Below are 24,907 nucleotides of genomic sequence, written 5' to 3' on the forward strand. Positions count from 1 at the left end.
AGATACCCTACAGGCAAGATTTTTTTTCTCCTGGTCAGATGCTGCCTGACCAAATCTATCTAATCTTGCCTGTGGCATAATGTTCCTTACAGAAATACTTAATTTCCTAAAGCAGCAATAGCATTTTTGTAACTGTGGCTTCTGCTGTTAATTTAAGAAGTTACCAAAAATCAACAGCTAAGGAAGGTCAGACTGAGTTTTCTGAACAGGCTGGAAAACTCAGCGTATACAAATGCCATGTCTCTCCTCAACAGCAAAAACAGATTGACTATGAGTTTAATCATGGTTGTTGTTGGAAGGATTTCAAAGTTGTAATGTTCTAATTTTTGATGATAAAGGTCTACATAGAACAAGTACAGGAAAGGTAATACTTCTTTTTTTTATATATTCCTAATGCAGCTGGGACAAAAAACCACAGGCTCTCAGGCAACCACATTCGTCTCTAATCCCGAAAGGCCTGGTGGACTGAAGAGGATATGGAGCCCCTCAAGGAATTATTTAGAAAACAGTTTAGAAAACACTTTGGTAATACACTGAGAACAAAAGATAATATTAAGATCATGCTGAATTTTTGGAAACTTCAGTGACCTGTTCTACTTTCAGAATGTGCAGAGTCTAAATATCTTGGAGTTCTAATTTACTAATTGCATTTTTATCACAATTTCTCTAAAGACTTACAGACCATTTTTAGATGTACTGTCTCATAATTGCATTTTAAGTTTCATGCCTCTTTCATGTAAAGAAGCTGTAAGGAGGGAAGAAAAAAGAGAGGGGAATTTAAGGCCTTTAGACACAAGCATAAGTCTCCCTTAGGAGAGGAGAGGTATGATTCACCTGCTTTAACTTACTCCAGAAACTGCAGTAACACCAAAACCTTCTCCAGTGTTCCTGAACAAAGCACCATATACATTTTATTTTTTTTATGCATCATCCCTTCACTATACCACCTCATATGCTTTTACAACCATCAAGCGTAACCAGTGTTCAGAGGAAAGAACAAAGACTCTTTAGTTGGGCCTCTCTTTTAAATGTAAAAGTGTGCATGAGAAGTGGTGGGTTGCTTGAGAAAGAAAACGACAGCATGACTTTTCTTTGTTTTACAAGCTATGTAAACAAGCTGCTGACCTGTAGCTTATGCACTTTCGGGTTCTGGTAGACCTCCTTTCAAGCAGCTTTGATTTTGGCTTTTTGGAATCTTTCTTCTTTTCTTCCTGACCTTCAGGTATTTCTGGCTCCTGTTCACGTAAGACAGAAGTGTCAAAAACCTTTATCGCCCCCCTCCCTCCACACTCATTGTGACTGAACTCGTATGATACAGATACTCGTATGATCTAGAAAGCTCATATGCCCAACACAACACATTTTGGCTTCTAAATAATTACTTGTTCCAGCAGAGTTCACGTGAACACTCGCACCTATTGCCCTTATTGGCTACATAATTTCACAAATACGGAGTTTAAGGGTTCAGGCTATTGTATCATTGTGTTTATACTACAACACTGACATCATGCCTCGGGTGATACTCCCAGGACTAGCAAATGCAGCAGCTGAACAAATTTTTGATAGAATCTCTACATACTGAGCACAGGGACACCTTTACATGGTGCGGTTTCAATAAAGTTCCACGCTGGTTAATTTTACGATATTGTTTCCAAGTTATTAATTTAAAAAAAAAAAATCTGCCCCCAGGCTGAATTTTTCAAATGTTTGCTCCCAGCCATAGACTCTTCTGCAAGTTGGTAAAATCTGTTACCATTTTTCTGTAATCCAGAGACAGGGGGAGAAAGTTAGCTTTATTACAGAGTGGAAAGTCTATGTTTAAAACAAACAAAAGTTTCATTTTAAACTCTCATGCAAGGAACAGATTATATAATTTTGGACGAAGGCATTTGGCTAAGACTTCAAGAGAATCACTTTAAAATGTATTTAAGAAGTGAGAAGAGGCTGTTCTCCACATAAAAACATTTTTCCTCTTCTGTAAAGGGAAACCATATAAAAGCATCTGTTAATAAAACACTAAATGTTTATAGTTTTTAACAACATGTGACTTCAATATACATTTGTTGGAGGCAAATGTTATGCTTCTAATAGATACTACATATTCCCTCTGAATCATAAGCCAGAAACATCTGTTTCCATCAGTTCCAAAAAAAAGCCATGGCAATTAGCTCAGACCTAGATAACTATATAGCAGACACCAGAGTTAAATAAATTGAATCCCACCTTTATAAATTACAGAACTGTAGGGCACTCTACTCAAAACCCAACTGTCATGGGTAGGGAGGCGATTCTGCGATGCTTCACTGACAGAGGACTCTGTGTGGCCCCAGTTGGCTCTAATAAACACGATAAAGCTCCCTTGGCTTCTCTGCTAAATTCAATCTCAGTCTAAAACAAAGGGTCTAGAATTATTTCTGATCTGCATATAGATTGATTTTTCTATCCAAGATGCTACTAGCACTTCTAACACACCACTGAGAAACTTCTTCCCTGAGAAGTTTGGAAAATAAAACAATAATACAACACAGACACAGAACTTACCTGAGGTGGAATGATGTTCTCAATACTGATACCCACATACACCAATCGCTCTTTTCTTTAGGAGAGAAAAAAATGAAAATAAGCTTACAGAAAGACTGCAGATATCTAAAATAATGCTGTAATTAGCACCGTTTGAAGCTCTTACTATCGCTAGGCAAACTGACTCCAACTGAAAACAGTTATTTTAGTTAGAATTATGTGCTCAATGTCATAAGAGTACATCTTCCTGCATGCATAATGTAAGAGATTTCCAAAAAGTTCTGACAAACAACAGTACTTGAAGATCGTGGGCACCACAGAAATGATTGAATTGGCTGTAAGTAAATTTTAAAAGTCTTCTGACGAGCCTTCTGCACTATACATTTTTATCCAAATAACCTCCTGGAGAACTCTTTACTGAAAGAATCTAACGTAGTATTTTTTATTAAATAACATGAACAAGCATGGTTCCTAAAGTAATACTGACAAAGAGAAAAAATGGATTTTAGGTTGTTTTACAGCCAAAAAGACCATGAACTTTGACTACTCTGTATCATTATATCTAAATTGAAATTTCTGGCTGCGTATAAAAGTAAATTGGTTTTGTCTCCTAATGTCAGTTCTCCAAACTGATAGATCAAAAGAAATTTTCATCCATCTGAGCACCATGAGATTTGCTGGATGAGGAAGAATTTTGTCATACACCGTGCAAAATCAGTATGCTCTTGAAAATGAATTAAAATAGCATCTTAAGGCAATGAATACAACTCCTAAAATGAGAAAGGAACTAGAAATGTAAACCTTTGAGTATTCAGCAAGTGTCTTTGATAGTTTCCTCCACTTCTCATTTCTTGTGATGCAAAACATCAAGAGACAGGAGAGATGAGAAAAATTCAGCTGTTTTCAAACATGATCAGTGAGGCTTTCCAGATCTGCTTTTCTCCTCCCTGGCTTGAGTACACTCTGCTTAGGAAATTACCAAATGAAACAAGCCAATCCTGCTGAGGTAAAGGTCTTAAAAAGAAATGCAAAATGAAGTATCTAATGCATTCCTTATTAGTATGTAGTACACAGAAGCTCAACACTTTAACCAATAGCTTAAACATTTGAATCACCGGGTCTCCAATGATAGGTGCAGATAAGCACTGACTAGTTATGAATTCTTCCTAGACGAATCCAGAAAACATTTTCTCTCATGAAGCAGCTGCAAAAGTTGCTACAGGGAAGTCATAACAGTGTGCATGAAAGGAAGTACTCCACCTGATTTGACCTGGGAGAAGCAGAGAAGTAGTCCCCAGAGGGATTTTCTATCAAGAATGTCTGAGAGTCTCTAACATGAACTAAAAGGGGCATCCATAAAAGATTTAATGTCCACTCCCTCTAGCTGGTGGTAGGACATGGTTAGCGTGTACGTGAGAAACCTGAAATTCAGCCAGGTTGTTGCAGTAGCATCTTCAATTCATGAACAGAAAAAAAATAAAGGTATGACTTTGATCTATGTATTTGTAAGTCAATATGAAACCTAAAGCTTTCATTAAAAAAATCTGCGACGTAACGCTTTGGGGATGTGTAAGAATGAGCAGCTGAATCAATTTCAGCCAGATTCCTGAAAGCTAGAGAATAACTGAAAGAGCACGACAGTATCGCTAGTTCAAAAAGCACAATAATAACCCTGGTTCAGAGTATCTATTAAGTGTGTGTGCCCACGATGAGACAGTTGGTTTTCTTCTCTTTGCCAAAAAGACAGACAACATGCACTGTGATTTTACAGAAACATTACATTAAAATATTTCTGTGCCCCAAACAACCAACCTCGTTTAACTTTTACAACAAGCTGTAATAAGGACTATAATTTCTTCTAGCATTATAATCCTTCAGCCTTTTTACCTCACAATTCGCTAAAATATACCACCATTAAGTTGAAAAACTTCAATATTCAACTATTGTATCATGAAATCTTTTATAAGCCAAGCTCATTTCTCTTTTTAAGAGACTTTAAAAAATAATTTAAAAAATCAGCCTCATCATATACAACAGAAAAAATGAGGTTCACTTTGTATGAGGATCAGATTGCAAAACGGTTGTTAAACATCTGTTTCAGACACTGAAAAGTGCTATAATATCAATTGTATGCTCTCCTGCAACCATTAAAAGATTGTATTTTTATGCAACACTAGTGATTTCGAGAAAGCAAGACAGACTGGAAAAAGCTTGCATTCCATGTAATGTTTGCCAGCAGAATATTTACCGAAGTATGTCCAAAAATACTGTTCACTAGTAATGAGTCTTCCCACCATAAAGCAGAGCAGCAGACACAGTTCCTTTGTGTCCCATACTCCTGCACAGATGGAGGCTGTGTGTAAGCTGAGCTCACTCATAAAAATAGCTAATAGTTTCGTTCCCAAAGCTACAAATTCACTAGACTTGGCAAGCCACGGATAATTTTACCACAGTGTGATCTAGATCCACTCTGAGCAGAAGTAGCAGTGTTAGGAACAGTTGGTACCTGATCTGTCACTATCATTGTTGCTGCTGCAACAGCAATAACAAAGAGGAGATTGGAAGGAAGCTGAAAACAGACACGGATTGTGCTCTGCTCTTCCCAGCACTGAATCACTACAACCCATGTGATATTACAGTACCTGCTACAAATATAAGCCTGCTCAATTACTATCTTTAAAAGGATCTCACCTTCTGGTGAAATTTGCCTTTTAAGATACAATTCATGCAAAGTTTTGTTTAATAATGCATACGGATGTTATTAAATTTTGCAAAGTACTCAATGTATGTCCTAAAAGGTGTAAATTATGCAGACTGTGTTTCATGTCCCTCATTTTCAGGTCTGAAAACTGCAGATAGGATGTTCCAAATATTAAGAATGTTGTTCATAAATGCAGGAGACCGGTTTGCATTTAGCCTTCAGTAATGGCAGGGGTGGACACAAAATTTCATTCAAAGTTGTAATTCAGCTGACCCACTGCGCTACAGCAATTGTATAATCTTGTAAATTCGGCAAAGTTTAAAAGAATCTAAAGCAACAAGACTGAAAAACCACATTAACCTGGAGGACCTTTGAAACAAAGTCAGGACTTAACCTTGTTTACAGCAGGAACTCTACACGCAGCTGACAGTATTACTAACACATGCAGCTGAACCAGCGCTGAAAACCATTTAACTACTGGTATAGGAAAGCCAAATTTGTGTTCAGGTACCTTAACCAAAGTTTATTACAAATGTATTTGCTTATCTTTTCCAATTATTGGACTTTTTCTCCCTTCTTGCAAGCTCTCCCAGCACTACACCACCAATAATCAGTGGGAAGTCAAAACTGGTCTTACCAATTCCGTCTCGTTGCTATTTTCCTCCCTGGTCCCCAGTTATTTTAATGCTAAGTTATTACTACCCCTCTGCATAGCAGCTTGCTGTGAACGCAACCAAACAATAGTACCTGCGCTCTGCACGCTCCTTCTTCTTTAGGACAACATCCAGATCTTGTAATTGTTCTTCTAATTTCTCACAGAGTAATTTCTAAAGGAATGAAACACAATATTAGTTTCTTTCATAACCAACCATTTTCACGTCGAACTAATGTTCGGACACTTCATTCACTATTTCTATATTTGTCTGGAAGAAGGGCGAGTGCCTTGCTACACTGGAGGCTCCTCTTCGATGAACAAGGCTTTACAACAAAGACTGTCTTCCTAAAACACACGTGCTTCACCGTGAACTGCTATAGAGATGCATCCTCCCAGTAACTGGCATTTACTGTAGGAAGCAATGTGCCTAAAGCAAGTATTAAAGATGTTTAGAATAAACACATTTCTAACTTAGTACCACATTTTTGTTGGTATTTACAACTTTGCCTCAGAGAAACCTGAGATTTCATAGACATACATAACATACATACAGAAACCTGAATGCGTACACACACAGTGATATCTGCTTGTCCCTTATTTTAATCTTTGGAGAACACGAGTCTCTGGGCACTACAGTAAAAAGTAGAGATACACTTCAGGATCATTTTCTTACCAAATGTTCCATATCCTAGAACACTACTTAATACTCAAGGAGCCATATGTAAAAATGACTTTTTATGGGCAAACTGTGCCTTATTCCATGTTAATGCCTTCATTGTACTATTTCCAAGGATCATCATCACGCTTTTACAAATCTGTCATTTTTCATATTAAAAATTACTAAACAGCAACAGAGCAAGGAGATGCTCTAACTACAAGCTGCAATCCCAAATTGTGTAAAGAAAACATTCTTACATATTCAAAATCATCACTACTTAAAAATACTCCTCAGAAGACAACTAAAAATCAATGCTCAATACAGCCGTATCACGTCATATCCAGTGTGACTAGCGTTGTGCAGGGCAACAGCCCTTTTGGCAAAGAATTTCTAAAAGCAAGGAAGAGGTTTGGGATCAGGCAGATTATTCTGAATATGTGCATAAATGGTCCCCCAGTAACTTAACAAGAACAGCATCACACTCTCTATAGCTAATCCTCCCAAGCACATCCCTGCAAATGTTGCTATTTTAGATGTACATTAAATTAAACTAGACATGTGCACTATGCGGTTTTTTTTGGCAGAAGCAGCTTCTAACCTTCAAAAAAGGTGTTCATGCTTGTCTATTACTTGACAAGGACAACGCTGGCTTTCCCAGCAGAGGCAAACTACACTGTAAGACTCATTAGAAATAGCAGCTTTCTCTAACCAGCTCCTGAGCAAATGTCTCTGAAGAAGGAACAGCAGTTCAGAAACATCTGCTTGCTTTGGCCACCAATCCATCCCTTGCTGCCTACTGCTTCCCCCTCCAGGATGATAACATGATGTTTCTTTTTGGAAAAATTAAGACATTATATTTTCAATACTATGTTAGTGTTGAGGTAATTTAACCAAAGATGGGAGAAGACCAGCGTGGTTGGAGATTCCCATGTACATGTCAGTCATTCATCACTAGCAGAAAAAAGGGAAAGGAAAACCACATCCCAAAACTCAGTTTTACTAATGGGCAAGAGGGAAGATCAGCATCCCTACAATCCATCACAGTCTATTTTTTAACAGAAAAACGATAAAAGAACTTGTTAAACTCTCAACAAATCCCCACAACTGCAAGTAAAGCTGAAAAGGAGAACAGTCAAGTCAAATAAGAACCATACATGCTGGCAAGGTGGGCAGAACCACTCTCCATCAGGGATTATCATCAAAGGAGGGCGAAGGCAGGCTGTGTGGTATCCACTGTCACAAGAGTCACACAACAAAATCTGTAGAAACAAAATGAATCACGAGTATTTTTTGGCATTCACAACATGTAACAAGCTCCAGAACTATTTCACCAGCCAACACAGAAGCGCTTTACAAATACTTTGGACTGTGCCAAAACAAAAAAAAAATCCTGTATCACTTATCACTAGATGTTTACGGGGCCAGGGGTGGTTTTTATGGGGAAGTTTATGTAGCACAGTTTTCTATTTTAAGACCAGATTTCCTACGTGTTCTTAGGCACTTAGTACTACTGGACTACATACTTTGTGTGCCCATAGTGTGGAATCTGGTAATGCTTTCCAGATCCCGGAGTAAGGGGGAAACTGCATCTGGACAAGATGTGATGTGAACAGTTTTCCCTGTACATTCATGTCCGCATGAAGGAAGCCTGGCCATTTCCTCAATCAGGATGATTTTATGTCCCGAACGGTAGAGACAAAGCCTTGCAGACTCTTAGAGATAAACAGAACTAGGCAACTACTAGAGTTTGTACTTAGCTGGGTAAAACTTGAGACACCCCTTTCCTTTAAAACTGAGGAACAAAGCTGACATAAGCGATGTGACTATCTACTGCAATATTTCTCTCTAACATCTTAAAGTTCGAACTTTGTCTCAACTATGCTAGGATAGCTGTCACACACCTGAGAGTATGCGTATTTTGTGGATTCATCGCAGGACTGCGCGTTATGATTTCCCAGATAAACAGAGGAATTCATGATGATATCTACTGCTGATGAACCAGAACCATAAACATAAACATCAGAAATACTGAAAGCTTGCTGTGCTCCTTCTGTATGGGATTTTGCTATATGCAGTCCTCAGGGTGATGTGCAGCTGTATCCAACGGGGATGACTATGTAGCTGTGACCATGTCACAAGACACTGGAGTGCACACGTTGCACTGATACTGGTTTTTTTAATGTTGTCTCCTCTGTATTCATTGAGATTGCAGGCACAACCTCAAAGCCTCACCCAGATCAGTTCTCAATGGGCTAAATTGTGTTATACCTCATAAAAGAAGACATTTCAGAGGTGGTAAACAGAAGAAATAACTTCTTTCCCTCCTTATTAAAGGTAAACTCAGGTACTCCTACATACAGCCAACTCAAAGGATCATCCGCCTTCAGATACCACCAAAGCCAATCCACCAAATCTGACACAACAGCCAACAGCAGCTTTCCCCCAAAGCCTACCAGCTCAGGGTGATTGGGAAGGCCACACTTCTTGCACGGCTCATCGTCATCAGCAGGTGCAGCTTCTTCTTCCTCCTCTTCTTCCTCTTCCTCCTCCTCATCAGAGTTTTTTTCACTCTCTGAGTCCTCACTTTCTTCATTACTTGAGTATTTCCACCTGCCACGTGTTCGCGTACCTGTCCACCGAACTTTGCTTCTCTATGAGACATACCATTTGAAAGAGAAAACACAAAGGAAGCTTACAGAGTTTCTTCCCAGATCTTAAAAAAATATCTGTCTCTACAGTGAAGTGATTAATTTCAATCAGAACAGTTGCAGTAAATTTACAACAGGGTATTTCAATGAATAGATTGTCTTTCAAAGAGCCTTAAAATGCAACAAGATAATAAAGGGAGAAAAATTCCTATCTACCTGCAGAAACTCTCAAATAAGAGTTAAAAGTAGGAAGACAAATTTGTCACTCAGCCCCTTTTTTTCTATTTTGACACGGTAAACTTGCTCGTGAACATGGTAAATTCCACATTTAAGCTTTATGACTTTTTGATGATAGCTTTCCTCAATGCAAAGAGAATATTTTCTTTTTTTTTCCTCCATGTACAGTTTGTCTTTTATTTCGCTTTAGAAAACATGTTTGCACTCTAACAAGTATATTAACTTAGGTGTTTCTGGTGCTTTCCTCTAAGATGGGCATACTTTTCTGAAATAATATCATTGCACCTTCTAAGTGCATAACTTATATCAAGGTCTTCTTTCACATTTATACTTTTCCATTATTTTTCTTAAGTGAAAACTGATTCAGTTGATGCTTCTTTTTTGCTAATCAGAGAGGCTAATCAAATCTACCCCTTTGTATCATATCTACCTTAGTAAAGCAACCACATATCTTACCATGCATTTACTTTCCACCTTTTTATTTTAAACAGTGGAAAATGACATCTCTTATTCTCTAGATGTGTTAAGCTTCACTAGTTATTTGTTTAAAATATATTTTGGATGAAAAACAGAATTCAGTTAAAATTCAGAATATCATTTTGTATTAGTTAAAACTACTTTCTGCAACTATATTGAAAGCAACATAGCAAACAGAAAAAACTTTTCTTCCCATTAATTGAATTGTTTCTCATAGACGTCATTCTCTCACAACTGTTTCTCCCCACCAGACACTGAAGAAGGAAAATAACTTTTCAAGCTATTCCAACTGAAAACATTTTTTAATTTTGACTAAACTACTCATTGACCTGAACGAGCTGAATAAAATAAAATGTACAAAATATTCTATTTATCCTGCAGGACGGACTTGTACCAAAGCAGTATTTGTCATATTAGTAAAATTTTGTTTCGGGTTCTTAACGTTAATTTCCAGCTCTTTATTGATTTTACTGTTCACTAAACTTTAGTAGCAAATGTACTTTAAATCCATGATAATAATAGTTTAAATTTAGGCTTCATCATGTACCATCATCATTTCAAACCTATTTTCTAACGGCCCTTCTTTAAAACAAATATAAAATATCCTATTAAAGATTTGGGTATTTTTGATCTTGATAAAATGACAGAAGCTTACTAGTTTCACACTTCTTTCTCTACCATATTTATTTCAGAATCTCCCTGGAAAAGTATTTTTAGATCTCTGTATCTTTCAGAAAAAGAGATCAAGTTAAAACTCCTACAGCCACAGTACTTCAAAATTAAAACTACTTGTAGGACTTACAATCACTATGATTTTAATTTATTTTTAAATGAAAATTTTAAAATTAATTTTTAAAGTGAAAATTGTTGTGTTTGTTTATGTATATGACAGGATTTTTCAGTATAAATGTTATCATTCATTGTAAAATCAATGGATCACTTTATGAAGGTTATTCAATATAGCAGTATGTGAAAGAAAACTTCCTAAATAAGTGAATGTTTTGGCAGAACTACAAAAATCAGTACAGAAATGTGTAGCAGTGGAAAAATTAAATGGATTTCAAGTTGATATAAAAAGAGTACACTTAAAAATACAGACTCTTTATTCCTTTTTTGTTTTGTACTCCATATCCAGAAAAAAATGGAAAATAAATAATAAAAGGTGTTTATAATTACACAGACTTAGAAGCACACTATACATATGTATGTTTAACTTTTTCTGTTATATTTACCTGACATACTTTTAAGATCTAAAGTTTATCATGAAAAAAGATACTTCCACCCAAAGTAAAACGTATATCCCATGTATGAGAAAAGCTAAATTATATCATGAACTCACCACAACAACAACTTTAGCTTCACCTAGAAACAGAAGTCATAATATTTTTATTCTTCACCATTTGTTGGTTCCTTTTTGGCTTACGATCATCCTGACCAACCAGACACCAAGTATCCATCTAGTAAATCCACAGGAGCTAGAAGTCTCCATTCAGCCACTCAGCCAGACTGACTCAGGTCTGATCATTTCATTTCTTAGAAGAATTCACTCTGGTTGACTTGGTCTACTTAGTTTAGGTTAAATGACAGATTTTATAAACCGGTAAGTCAACACTCTCCTAGGGGGTGTTTTTAGATTTGTCGAGTCCACTAACTGGATTGCAAAGCCAGTTCCTTGCAAAAGCTGACCAGAGGAACAAAATCCTCAAAATTCCTATGTAAGCGTATATTCTCCTTATAGATAAGACTGTGGGTATTCTTTATTCCCGGGTAATAAAACTGTATTACCTTGTTAACCTTAGAATTTGACTCCTTCTCTTGGTTTTTTGCATCTTCTTTTCGTTCCGGTTTTTGTGCTGCTGCAGGTTTCTCCTCTTCCTCTTCAGGTCGTTTTTTGTCAGGTTTCTGATCCCGAGTCTCCACAACTTTTGGAGTAGGCTTGGATATTCTTGGAGATCGCCTTAATGTGCGGCCAATGCTGACCTCTTCTGGCGGTGTTTCTGTCTTTCTCTTCCGACTGGAGATCCTGATTGTTAACTTAATTCCTTCTTTCTGTCTTTCAGAAGTTATTTCTTTATTATCTGTTGCGCAACTTTCTTCTTCAGAAACTAGCTTATATTTAAATTTGCTTTTAGGTAGTGGAGATTCCTTTTTACTCTCTGAGGAGTCCTCTAGATTAGAAGCATGGGCATCATCTGATCTATCTGGCTCTGTCTTGGCAGCTTCCAGCTCTTCCTCTTGTTTTTCAGGGCTGGATTTTTCTTCTACTTTGCTCTCCTCGGGTAGAGCCGTTTTACTGTCAGAGCCCTCCTTTTCCGAAACAGGCTTCTCTAAAGTAACGGGAGAAGTAGATGAAGGGGGTGTCTCAGCAGCTTTTGGAGAATCAGGTTTCTCCTCAGACTCACCTTTACTTTTCAAAGTCTCTTCATCAGACAGTGCAAGCTTGGGCAGTTCTGCAGGAGCAGATGCATTTGTGGACTTCTCTAGCTTCTCTAAACATTCCTTGGGTGGCGGTAGTCTGTCCTTTTTGATTTTCATGGCTAGTTTCTCTTCAGTTGTTTTGGCACAGTCTTCAGAGTTTGAAGACTCTTCCACTACCATTTCAGTAGCTGTGCTGTCAAGGGATTCTTTTTCCACAGGACTAGATTCCTCATTTAAAGGCACTTTCTGATTAGAAACCTCAGAGACCACAGCCCCTATCTCTTTCACCACAGTTACTGCATTTTTCTCAACCTCGCACGCTTTTATGATTTTACTAACAGAGTCTGATACCTTTAGGGAGTCTGATACTTTTAGGGAGTCTGACACCTTTAGGGAGTCTGATACCTTTTCCCCACTTTTTCCATTTCTCTCTTTTAATGAGCTGCTGTCTTCCTTTGTGCTAGCAGAGTGTTCCGACTTACTATTTTGTATGACACTTGGGGTTATTTTTTCACAGCTAACCTCTCCATTTACTAGCACTTTCCCATCAGGACATAAAGCAGTAATTGTAGGGACTCTCTTAAAAGCTTCTTCTTCTGGTTTCCCTTCTTCCTTCAAGACATCCTTTGTTGGAGTAACACATTTACATAGGGGCCCCTTTATCGGACTGTCATAGTCATCTGTGAGCTTGATCTCTCGCTTTTTAAGCGGTATTTTTGCTTGCTGGTCATTTTTAAGTTTCTCACTTTCTTCCATAGATTTCTCCACAATTTCTTGGGGAGTTTTGACATTAACACAAAATTCTAACCTCTCCGGCTCATGAACTGCTATTTTGTCCGTGCAACTTTTTACTTCTTTTAAGTCTTTTGGTTCTATTTTGTTTTCCTTCACCTCTACTTTAACAGGCTTGACATTTTCTTTAAAGGAGTCACTTTCTTCTTTGACAGTTTGCTTTTCTTCATTGTATTCTGAAGGTTTCTCTAATTTTACTATTACTGGCAATTTTACAATTTCTTTTTCTTCCACTTTCTCCATTTTCGGCATATTTTCGTCGTCTTTGACCACAGGAAGAGGAAGGCTTTCCAATTCCACTGACTTTTCCTCCACTTCCTCTTTTTCTTCTTTGATTTTTAATTGGTTTTCTGTTGACAGAGAAAAACAACTATGAAACAACCAGGGGACCTACAGGATTTCAAAGAGCATTCATCAAAACAAAGGCGTGTCTGAAAAACCCAACAACCCAAAGTCCCCCCCGCAAATTAATCTTCTCTCACGGAATTATTAGGAATCTGGCTTGTCTAACACTGTCATTAAACGAGTCGGTTGCCAATTTTTAGCTAAGAATCACAGTTCAGTTTAATTATATACCAAGATAAACCTAAATTTCAGAAGCTATCAGCAGAATTCTAGACTTATCCTTCTTTATACAGACATCTCAGCCCCTTCTTCAGTAGTACCACAATACTTTCAGAAGATACATAAAACCTAAGTAGTGAACACACAAAGCATCAACTGGATGTCTCACTTGAGTTTCTGAATTATTTCACAAACCAGATCATGGTGTAAGGTTCCATGATCTTCAAGTGAAATTCCACATAGAAATCAGTCCCCTGTTTGTACACGTTTTTATTTCAAGAAATACTTAACTATTGTATTTCAACAGTTCAGAGAAAAAAGAAGACGTTCAACATTATAGCTTATGGCAAAATTCACCTAGATTCTCTGGACGATGACTACATCTCCTATGTACTGTCAACACACAGGTAACAGACAATGTTCTACATTCACTTCTAAAACAAGCACAGTGAGTAGTAGCATATGCCAGAAAAACCTGCAGAGCTTAAAGAATTAGGTTATGCCTACTTTGCTAAGTCATTTTTAGATCGTTAGGGCTTAAAGTACAGTTCCAGCATTCAGAAGAAACCATCTATTTTGTTACTATGTACTTAAGCCTATTATTTATCATTACCGCAGCCTCTTAATACCTCAGGTTTTTTTATTTTACTATATTTTTGAGTCAGCTAGGGATAGAACTAGTTAGAAAAAAGCAAACATAATAGCACTACATATACCATAACAGCATCTTCTACCATCTGGAAGATGTAACTGCAAGTGTGCCCTAACTCCAAACAAAAGGATGATTTTTTTCTTCTACCTCACCTCTCTCCCTCCACACTAGTGTAATTCTTTTCCAAGATGAGAGCTTCCCAAAGTGGTTAGAAATATACAAGGAGAAAGTACATGACAGCTAACTTAGTACATTAAAGAAAATAAGCATTTTAGAAAAGAGTGGTGAGAAGGAATTCATAGGTTTTAGAATATTTTCAAATACAAAGCATGTATCCAAATAAGTATCAGCAATTAGTACAGCAGTGAGAGATGCATCTCTAAGGCACTGGCAGCGATAACATTTTGAAGGCTCAAGGCTGTTTTTTTACCCTTCATAGAAGTGGTCCCCACTCTGAGCCCTCGTAACGTAAAAGCTGCCTCTTTAAAGACATTTGTCTGTAACAGTGAGAATGAGGTATTTTTTCTGTGTCTGAATTCTTTCATCCTCCCATCACTTCTCTCTGTCTAAACATTGCTCAACCATTTCTTCCCGTCACCATATTTTTTCTGTGTTTGAATTCTTTCATCCTCCCGTCACTTCTCTCTGTCTGAACATTGCTCAACCATTTCTTCCCGTCACCTACTGCTTTCTCCCAAATTTCTAACATCAAGGATCACCAGAATCCCCAAAACTTCTCTATACTGAAAATCAACAGTTGTTTCTGTAGCTTAACTCCCTGAACTGCTTGTAAAGCATTTCATACATGCAAAATGACTCAGCTGATGCACAAGTCGTCTTAACACTATTCGAGTCAATCAATCAGGCTAGTAAAAAACATGTAAGCATTGGTTCAGTTTACCTTATTTTTGTATGAACTAATTTAACGCTGTTTGGGAAGTGGCCAAAGCAAACAGGTATCAGGTCTTCCAATATATTTTCACTGTACCTTAGAAGGGCTTTGAGTGCCGTCCTTGGACTACTAGGAAGAATTAGTAAAGCTTCTCAACTGAAAGAATACACTGACTGCACTGAAATGACTGCACACATAAGTAATGTCATTATTCATTACATAGACGGGACTAGTGCCTAGGAGTGATTTTGCATCAGTACACAGCCTAATGCAAGTACTGACCCAAGTGAGTGTGCCATAGGATTTGGGGACTTATCTACAGTGGGGACATTCATTAAAATGTTTTCAAACGGCTCCTCCTGAATTCAAGGTCAAGTAAAATTGTATCTGAAGTGGAGATCTCGATTAGATGATTTAAGCTGGCTTGATCAATTTTTAGTGAGACAAAGGCAAGATCAGTACTTGGAATTAATTCTGCAGTGTCAGTAACCACGCAGGTTATGTTGTCACTTATATGCACAGTTAGATATTGGAAGTGCCTTAGATTGAAAGGCAATTTTGCTGGTGTTCATCACAATTTACTGCAATTTGTACAGTAGTCTTCTAACGCTTCCACAACAACTCAAATTTTATCTAAATGTTTTATTTATTTCTTCTGTTCTACACTGTTTGTTGCAAAGAATGAGAATAAAATAGCAAGTCTTTCTCTTTGATACTCAGAACCAAGACAGGCCTTGGCTAATTCCATATATCAAATTAACTTAAACAGATTTGAAGAAACACATACTAACACAGTGGAATCCTTAAATCTTCGCTTCTGATTGTGAAAATCTTTTCCTGAATTTTAACAAAATGATAACACCAGGTAGTAACGGGGGTAAAATTACTTGGGATAACAAGCTTTTAGTTTTTCATAACCTAAAAGAGATCAGATTCTTATAACACAAAATACTTCAGGCTAACTGATACTGATACTTAGTAAAACCAATGCACAAACCAGGAAGTCAGGTAAGTTCTTAAATATGTGCAATGACATGATAATAGGGAAGGAAGAAAGGTTCTTTGTTAATACGAACAGTGGAGGCAGCTAAGGACCACTTCACTTCTAAAATATTTTAGTATTTTAAATTGTTTTAACTTAAGCTCATGTATTCTTGAAAAATCTTGTAGATTATGACACATTTGAGGAAGCAACCTATATTTTTTGATTCAAAGTCAAAAGCAAAAATAAACAACACACCCAATACTGTATTGATTTCAATCATGGCATTGCACAAACAGATTTTTTTTCTTTTTAAAATTTTAATGTTGCTAGAACAGGAGAAGTTTGGCAACAGCTCAATGCTCCACAAAAACATACAATGACGAGTATTTACAATATTATACAAAATGTACAGCAAAAAATAAAATTACTTAGAAAACAATTTATACACAGCTGTCTTATAAATAAACTCTTGAGCCTAAATATGCACTAAAAAAACTCCAATAATATTCATAATTTCAAAGTATTCAATATTTACTTGATTTACTTTGAACAGAAACATTTTTTGGTTGGTGTTTTTTTTTTTAAAAAAGTCCTAATCTAACACAGTAACTTTTCATGAAGTTGAAAATTCTAAAATTGCCACAGCACAACATTTAAAATTTGAGAAAAGAAGGCAGAAAACCTTGTGTAGATGCTTCTTCACCCTTTTTGGTGTCTTCATCTTCTATGCTTGGGCTTTCACGTGATGAGTTCTCCTGCTGAGAACTGTTGTTTTTCAACAGGGCAGGATCAATTTGTGCTTTCAAGAGCTCCAGGGTCTCGGCAAGCTCATTGCGGTTTCTAGATGACAGAAGAAAAAACATAGTGTCTGATAAGCCACTTACTCACCCCAAAGGGATTCATAAAAAATAAACAAACTCCATCTGCTTAAATGAATGCTGCCCTGAAAACCTTATATACAAGCACAGAACCTGTCCCACCAGAGTGGCTGCAACTTCGCAGTCAGAAACTTTCCAATTTATCCATACCAAAATAAAATCACTTTTTTGGAAGGGCCTTATCTATCTCGACTCAAGTCCTGTTGGGTTTGGATCCAAGCTGCTACTATTATTCTTTTATTATCCTCTTACCAATCCTCACTGATTTTTCTTTGCGGTTTCTTTTTTCTCTCAGGAGAAAGGAAGTTGTAATTTTCTGCTCATGCACCAAAGGAGCAACCACATCATTCAAATGAAATTTTCAAAAGCAATTAAGTAATTTAGATACTTTTTGCAAGTACCCATCCTAAGCACTTGTAGCGAACAATACAAAGTTGTCTAGAAAATTCCAGCTACTCGAGTTATGATAGCGAGAAAATTTGTTCGTGCATCTCTATGCATGCAAATCTCAGTGCACTGTAACTCCTTATTTAAACTGGACATCTAGCTATAAAAATCAACACCTTAATGTATAATGAATTTGAGTGATAATTAAAAAGAGTCATTGTTTTCATAATAGACTAGAATAAGAAGGCAGCTCTCACATTTCTTTTTTCGAAGTGAATGTTCAGCAATTTGTTTTGCCCAGGTTTACAGAAAAAAAGGAAGCCTGGAAGTGCAACAACCCTGAGATGTGGAATCTCAAGGGTTTAAAACCATTTCAGATTTTACAATGCATTACTGTGTTTTTCTGCTGTGAGTGTGGAGTGTCAGAACTTCCCTAGCAGAACCCTGATTTCTTCCGCTTTTGGCATTGATCTCTGGAGTCTATAACGCATGAGGGGAGAGAAACACCGCTCAGCTCTTAATTGGTTTCTTTAGACACATTTACTTTATTCACCCACAACAGCTGTCTAAATTTCACTGGTAGTAATGCTTATCATTTTATGGCCCGTTGATAGTGGTTTACACCGTTTTGTCTGACTTCCTTGGTTACTAAAGTTATGGATATGTAAATAAGCTGCAGATACAAAAATTAATATTTACAAACAGAAAAAAAACTATCCTTTGACTTTTTTTAGACTATTTTTACATCTCTATGTACTTTTTAAGTCCGAGTTGATTCTGCTGAGTCCAGTTTAAAATCCACTCGGAACTAATCAAATTAAAAAAAGAAGTTTACATGGAGATAAACTAAAAATGCACAACTGATAGATATGAAACAAATTTCAAGCTAATTCTTTTTCCAGTAAGAAAGATCCCGTATACTTTGCATAGAGGAGGAAAGTGAAAAACAAAATATGTAACAAGAATTACAAAAAACCATAAATCTGAAGCTAAAATATCATTAAAATATTAACAGATCCATCTGCAGCAACTGAGACCCAGAGGCACTGAGTCATGTTCACGTCAGTCTGCATCAATGTCATGCGCCTCTTCTTTAGTGATCTATGAGCTGAATTCTACTCTAGATTTTTCGTGCCTATTTGTATTGTCAACAGTTTTGTAGTTCCATGAAGTTAAAATTGCAATGTAATTCCCCCAAGAACAAAACTGTCCACTTATAATTGTCGTAATAGGGCAGAAGTTAAAGAAGCAAGAGTCCTCCTCCATTTCCTAAAGCATTTAGCTGGCCAGTGAGCAATATGGAGCCCTCGTCCTCAGGAGTGTCTTCTCTTCATACCCTTTCCATATATCCGTTGGAGATTGATTAACCAGAAAACAAATAACACATTGGCTATTACCAACAAATCAGTGAATTATTCCTGTATGTGGTTTTTCACTAGAACATCGATGCGAAGGCAGAAAATCCCACTGTCATCAATCCTACTCTGTGAGAAATGGAGATTTATTGGAATAAACTTCTGAACCCCAGTCACAAATAGCTAAAACCCCCTACAAAGTAAGACAAAAGAAGAAAAAAGGAATACCTAACAATGCACTTCCACGTGGATCCATCCTGGTCATCCTGTTCTTCTATGTACATCCTGACATTATGCTCTTGATCCAGCTGATACCAGTACATCAGGCCATCCTTGTCTCGACCAATGGGCTGAAGACGCATGGCATCGGCATCCTCCTCGTTAATTATATTCTTAAACTTTAGATTGTCATCAAACTGACATTCACAGAGATACTGAAAAAGTGAGAAAGTAGAAAGACTGTTAAAATATCAAAATATAAACAGAAATAAGGAAATCAGCTCATTTCCTTTTAATGTAATTTGGAACTTCTTTTTAGGTGTCCCTCTGTTGGATCTGTGATAGCTACCATTTTTTTTTTCCAAACCTTGTTGTTTTTAAATGAGAGACAATTTTTATTTGTTTTGTGGTTTGTTTTTTTTTTCCTGGCCAGCTTAGAAAGTTTATTTTTAATTTCTTTTTTACATAGTACAAATGATCTCATTCTACAACAAAACACATACGTAACTTGGAACCAACCCTGACAGTTTTCTCAAGACTTGAAAAGATGAAGTCCCATCTTTGCCTTTGGAATTCAGATAAGCTTATCTAATTGCAAGCTAATAAACATTTTAGAAAGTGTATTGCACAGGCAAAGAGCTCCTGACAAAACAGTAAGTACAAAACAATTTTCATACAAAGTTTCATACAAAGTGTGAAAAATATGCAAAGTGTTACATTCAGTTTGGGCCCAACCGACGGCCCTGAGTATCGTGCCTGTTACAAGATCAGCTCCACAGGTAATACATCTACTTATGGTTCAGTCAAGCTAAATTTGTAAGATGTTTAAGTGAGTGAGAAAGCAAAATCTCCAAGATATTTAAGCAAAGATGGAAAAAGTCATTTAGAAACTTAGTTGATGAATGTGTACCTTTAGAATCCCCAGTTTGCATTCAACACTCATTTCTAGGTATCCTTTTTTTTCCATCTCCCAAGCCCAAGTGCTGTTGAATTCTTGGCATATCTGTCACAAACAAAATAAAAAGATTGCTAGGGTTAGTGGATAAAAGCAACTTTAAACTTCTATATTAATAGTACCTTACTGCAGTAACAATTATACATGATCTCTTCAGGACTGCAAGTCAGAAAGCCTCACATAAAAATAAAAAATAAAACTGGAGTAGGTTGGGAAGCACTGGTAAATCTCCATGGAAGAGTGTATCATCGAGGTCCTGATCACCACCAACTCCTCTAAACCTCTTAAATTAGGCAGCACAACTCTGAACTGGGAAGGTACCCTCGTCTTTGCTGTGCAAAATCTCTCATTTTTCTATTTCTGACTTGTCTATTTAGAATATAAGTTCTCTTGTGTAGACGTGATTTCTTATTACATGTCTTTACAGCACTTAGCACGTAAGCTGCCAAGCTCTCTTGGGACCCCTAAGTCCTACAACTGTACTGCAGATAACAAATGCAACTGATATTCCCTCCACGCTGTGGAATTACTGTTTTTTAGAAAATGCTAAGTATCTTGGGCCTTAAGCCATTTGATAAATATTTTAAAATATTGTAAGTATAGCCAATTTCAAGTTACTTAAAGCAAATAAATTCAATGACACCAAAATGGGGAAAAAACCAGGACACAAAAAAAATAGCAATAGAGGATAAATAGATTGAATCAGCAGGAGCTCCAATAATAATGGTGGAGAAGGAATTCCCTCTCCTCCTAAACAACTCAGACATGCTTAAGACAACTCTCATGAACAGAGAAGAGCTGCTTATCAATTGAGGACACATAGCGGGATCTCCAATCAGTGAGGCTATTCTAGTGGAAATACCCGTTAGGAGGGGGTGAAAGCTAATCACAGCTACATCTCCAGTCGAGGTTATTTTGAAATGCCACTGTTGAATCACGACTCTCCAAATTAGCACACGAGGTACTGCTGCCCTTCAATCTGCAAGGAAGCAAAGCCTGCTGAATGGACTCAATCGAAACAGTGTAGTCTCCCAATCACCAAATTATTATTAAACACAAGATACAGTCACTAAGCTACTTAAAAACTTGTAAATCACATCTGAAAGCAGCTTTCTCTGGAAACAGCAGCAAAAATAACCCTAAATTTCACCCACCAGCAGTACAGACCAGTTGATTTGTGTTGTAAAACTCCACGTGAGCTACAACCAAGAAAGATGCCGCTACCCCTCCTCTGTACCCACAACCGTGCTACCTACCCTCCGCTACCCCTGGTACTGACACCGATTCTTAAGTGACCCAAGGGTGAGCCTGCAATTAGATCGGCTCAGCCACACCATAAATCATACTCTGACTTTAAACTACAGCCTACAGAGAACGGTGAAGAGAGTGCTCTCTGGTCACAATGAATCCTGCTGGAGAGCACTTTTTCCTGCTCCGAGGTTAAGGAGTGTTACACACGCACTTCTCTGAGGCAAAGCCAAAGCTCACAGCGAGAGACAATCGCTGCTCGCTCACAAAACAAGGTTACTCTGCTTTCTCTCTCATTTTCAACGATATAGTGTGAAAAACGCTGGGAAACTGTATATCAAAACCCTTGCTAAGGGCATGTGCTGTTCATTACTTACTCATTAAGTATGAAAGCAATAATGAGAAGTTTCATGTGCTACAGAAATGTATGGTTGTCAAAGCAAAAGCTCAGAGACATCAGAGCTGATGAAGCATCTGTTCAAACTGAAATGACTACATTTTGACAATTAAAAACCAGATGATCATGCCTTCTCCTGACAAGTACTGTCACAACCCTGAACTACAGATCTCATTGATTCAGGCTCCGCTGAAATGTTAGTCTCTGCCTTCACAGAGGGGACGTTTCACACCGATCAAAAACCTGCAGCTTGCAGGAGGAGCTGGCTTCTGCATGCTAAAGAGTGGTCAGCAGCTTTCCACCCTGCAAAAGAGACGCTGAAACATCTCTCGCACAAATATTTCCAAAGCAGCTACGATGGCATCCGACACTTATTATTACCACGCTCCAAATGTTCACTTTAAACAATGAAAGAGGAAGGTGAAAGACACAGCGGAGGAGTCTGCTCAGGTGAGACTACAGACACCTGAATTCTAATAATCAGGGCAGAAAAGACAGTGTGTAAAGAACGTGCCAATTTCGGGACTAAAGGTTCCAGACAGACCAGTCCAGAGAAATCTTATCTGTATAAAAATGCAAAATATGTTTGACAATAGCCAAGTAAAGCATTTTGCACAGTCTGAATTAACTCAACTACGCGTTCCTCAAAAAACAGCTAAGCTGGATAGTTCCTCTTAGTTGTTAAAATGTTTAGGACAAGCCAGTTCTTTACGCCAGTCACACATACATTCCTTGTGCAGAGGAGAAAAGTCAGATTCCTAGAGCCCTATAGCCATTTTCTTCCAAAAAAGACTAGTGTGTATGTTGGTGAGCCAACTTGGGTGGTTCACCATCACAAGAGGGAAGGGAAAAAACTCTCAACTGCCCAAAATATATTCATCTGTCAAAATACCAGCTGCAGCTTAGAGACAATTTTTTATGATGCTTTTTGCAAGCATGACAGTCAAATAAAGCATATCTTATAAACAGTTGGTATATAAACAAAACATATTAATAATATAGACATGCATAAATATTAAGAGCATGTAAGTTTGAATGTCCTCCACTTAAAGTTTCCTCCTAAATAAGAATGTATCAAATCCTGTTTTATCAAAGCAACACATCAGTAGCTTCTAATGAAGGAGAAACAGGTCAACATTGCCTCTTAGAGTATGTCAATAATATGTCAAACAATACTGCAGGCACCTAGAATGCTCTCAATGGTTCTACACCTCTTCAGTTTTTCCTGGCTTTTGTGGCATTTCCCAATACTCTTCGTTGGTTTTCTAAATTAATTATACCCCTTTGAAATGGGGACAATATTAGCATACCTCTCTAATTAGTTATATTCAAATTCCTTTGTTCCTCAAGGTTCCTTTGAACCACTGGCTAGAATAAGCTTCAAGTTAGCTCTGGAGACTGTCAAATGAAGTACAATTTATTACTGCTTACCTGGTCTTAACAGGGGTATGTGGGAGGGTTTCCTTACCACCTTCCCATCCTTGCAATGCCTGCTGAAGGAAGATTTTCCAAACTACGCCTTCATAAACTTGTTTTCCCCCCTCTGCTTTCTGCTTACCACACAAGTGGTAAGTGGCTTCAGGGGGGTACGTAAGTTCACTAGTCTGAGTTGGGTTTTCTCAGCTTGCTGCAATGGCTTTGCAGTATATTAAGGAATTTAAGACAAATCAGTAATGACAGTACTTGGTAATATATGAAGTACACAAAAGTTACATAAATTATTACATTATTATTTTAAAACATCATCATAAATACTTGACAACTGGTTAAGAGGTTAGATTTAACCTAAGGCCCTTCAGCAGGTTATTTCCTGACATACTCCCAGTCCTAAAAACATCATCATCTTAAGACTACACAAACCTCAAGACAAATCCCTGTCTCTGTAAAGTTTATAGACGGCACTTAGGGGGGCAAACTGCAACTGGATTTGCCAAGTGCCATGATTTGTATCATTGCTATTACCATAATGCTGTATTTCTAAGCAAGATGTGATCATGGCTGTACAGACAATACCAAGACTATACTTTTGTGGATTAAAGGGCACATGGAACATAGCCAGAGGGGAAATGGTTCATCTTGAAAATGAAAACATTCCTTTTGAATATCTGTATATTTTTATTTTCTGAAGCAGGGTAAATTCTTTAAACTGAAAACTATTTGCATGTAAGGTGCCAGCGATGGCATAGCCACAATTAAAATACCAATACAGAATTATGTAAAACAATGGGATACTATATTTTTACTGATGCATAACTACGTTTTCATCTTAGCTGTGCCATTCTGAGCATGCAGATATAAATCACTGCAATACTTTCATTTATTATTAAGACATGCTACAAGAACTCCGTATTGGTTAGTCCCTGTATGAATACCAACCAAATCACAATAATTAAATCATATCCAGACAACTGATATACAAATGAATTGTTACTGTGTAAATCTCTCTGCTCAATGTAGCCCATTTGCAGGCTACTAAACCTCCTTCTTTATTAACTGTCTTAATGCTCAAAAAAGTATTTTACTACCAAGTATGAAGGTGTACACTCTTTTACATGCAGAAGATATTGTCTGTTTTCAGATTTTTTTTTTACACAAGCCTAAGCTGACTGAAAGCTACGCTGGGATCTTACGCAACTGAAGTCTGGGCACGCACATTGATGTTGGCCACAACACAGCCCAAGGCTCACTATAATTCATACCAGGGATTGCTGACACAACAGCTCATCATAACCATATTCTAGCATTGCAGGATAATACAACGCACATATTGTACCTTGATCAAATATTTTTCCCATCTGTCTGCTGTGACAGACTTCCCAATCTTTCTCATCAGTTTCAAGTGAAGCTCCACCAACTCTTTTGGAACTGCAGTATTGAGAGAGAGAAAAAAAAAAAAGAAGTTATGAAGTCTGGTGCAAATATACTTCCATGCTGAACACTGATAACACTGAAACACTGTGACAAATTGGGAAATTTTAACAAATCATAATAACTTAAAGTCTGCTGAAGAGCAGCCCCACAACTGAGAGATGGGGACTAGTGTGTAAGTAGGATTAAGGTTAATTTAATCGCATGGGTCTTTTTGTTTAGATTTACATTTACGATGATCTGTGCCCTTCCTTAAACTCAAGGAAACAGACCTCTGTGATAAATACGTAAGAATTTTGGCAGCATTAAAATAACAACTGGACAGGAACTATGCCAGTCAAATACCTACAAAAATACACACCTGCAGCTGCCTCCAGAAACCCCAAAGCCATGTTCTGCAC

At 37.4% G+C, this 24,907-nt stretch overlaps 1 protein-coding gene across 1 annotated transcript in view; it reads right to left on the bottom strand.

The window, feature by feature from the left end:
• RSF1 (remodeling and spacing factor 1) overlaps positions 1-24,495 on the bottom strand; it is a 34,008-nt gene extending 9,513 nt beyond the window's left edge. Inside the window, 10 exon segments of the mRNA XM_009587455.1 lie at positions 1,126-1,235; positions 2,542-2,596; positions 5,969-6,048; positions 7,689-7,793; positions 8,988-9,185; positions 11,682-13,456; positions 16,882-17,039; positions 19,048-19,253; positions 19,949-20,041; positions 24,412-24,495. Coding sequence (XP_009585750.1) covers positions 1,126-1,235; positions 2,542-2,596; positions 5,969-6,048; positions 7,689-7,793; positions 8,988-9,185; positions 11,682-13,456; positions 16,882-17,039; positions 19,048-19,253; positions 19,949-20,041; positions 24,412-24,468 — 2,837 coding nt within the window. The 5' untranslated portion in view covers positions 24,469-24,495.
• Between the last annotated feature and the right edge of the window lie 412 nt (positions 24,496-24,907).

The sequence above is a fragment of the Fulmarus glacialis genome, unplaced genomic scaffold (genome assembly GCF_000690835.1).
Source record: "Fulmarus glacialis isolate BGI_N327 unplaced genomic scaffold, ASM69083v1 scaffold11911, whole genome shotgun sequence".
NCBI lineage: Eukaryota > Metazoa > Chordata > Aves > Procellariiformes > Procellariidae > Fulmarus > Fulmarus glacialis.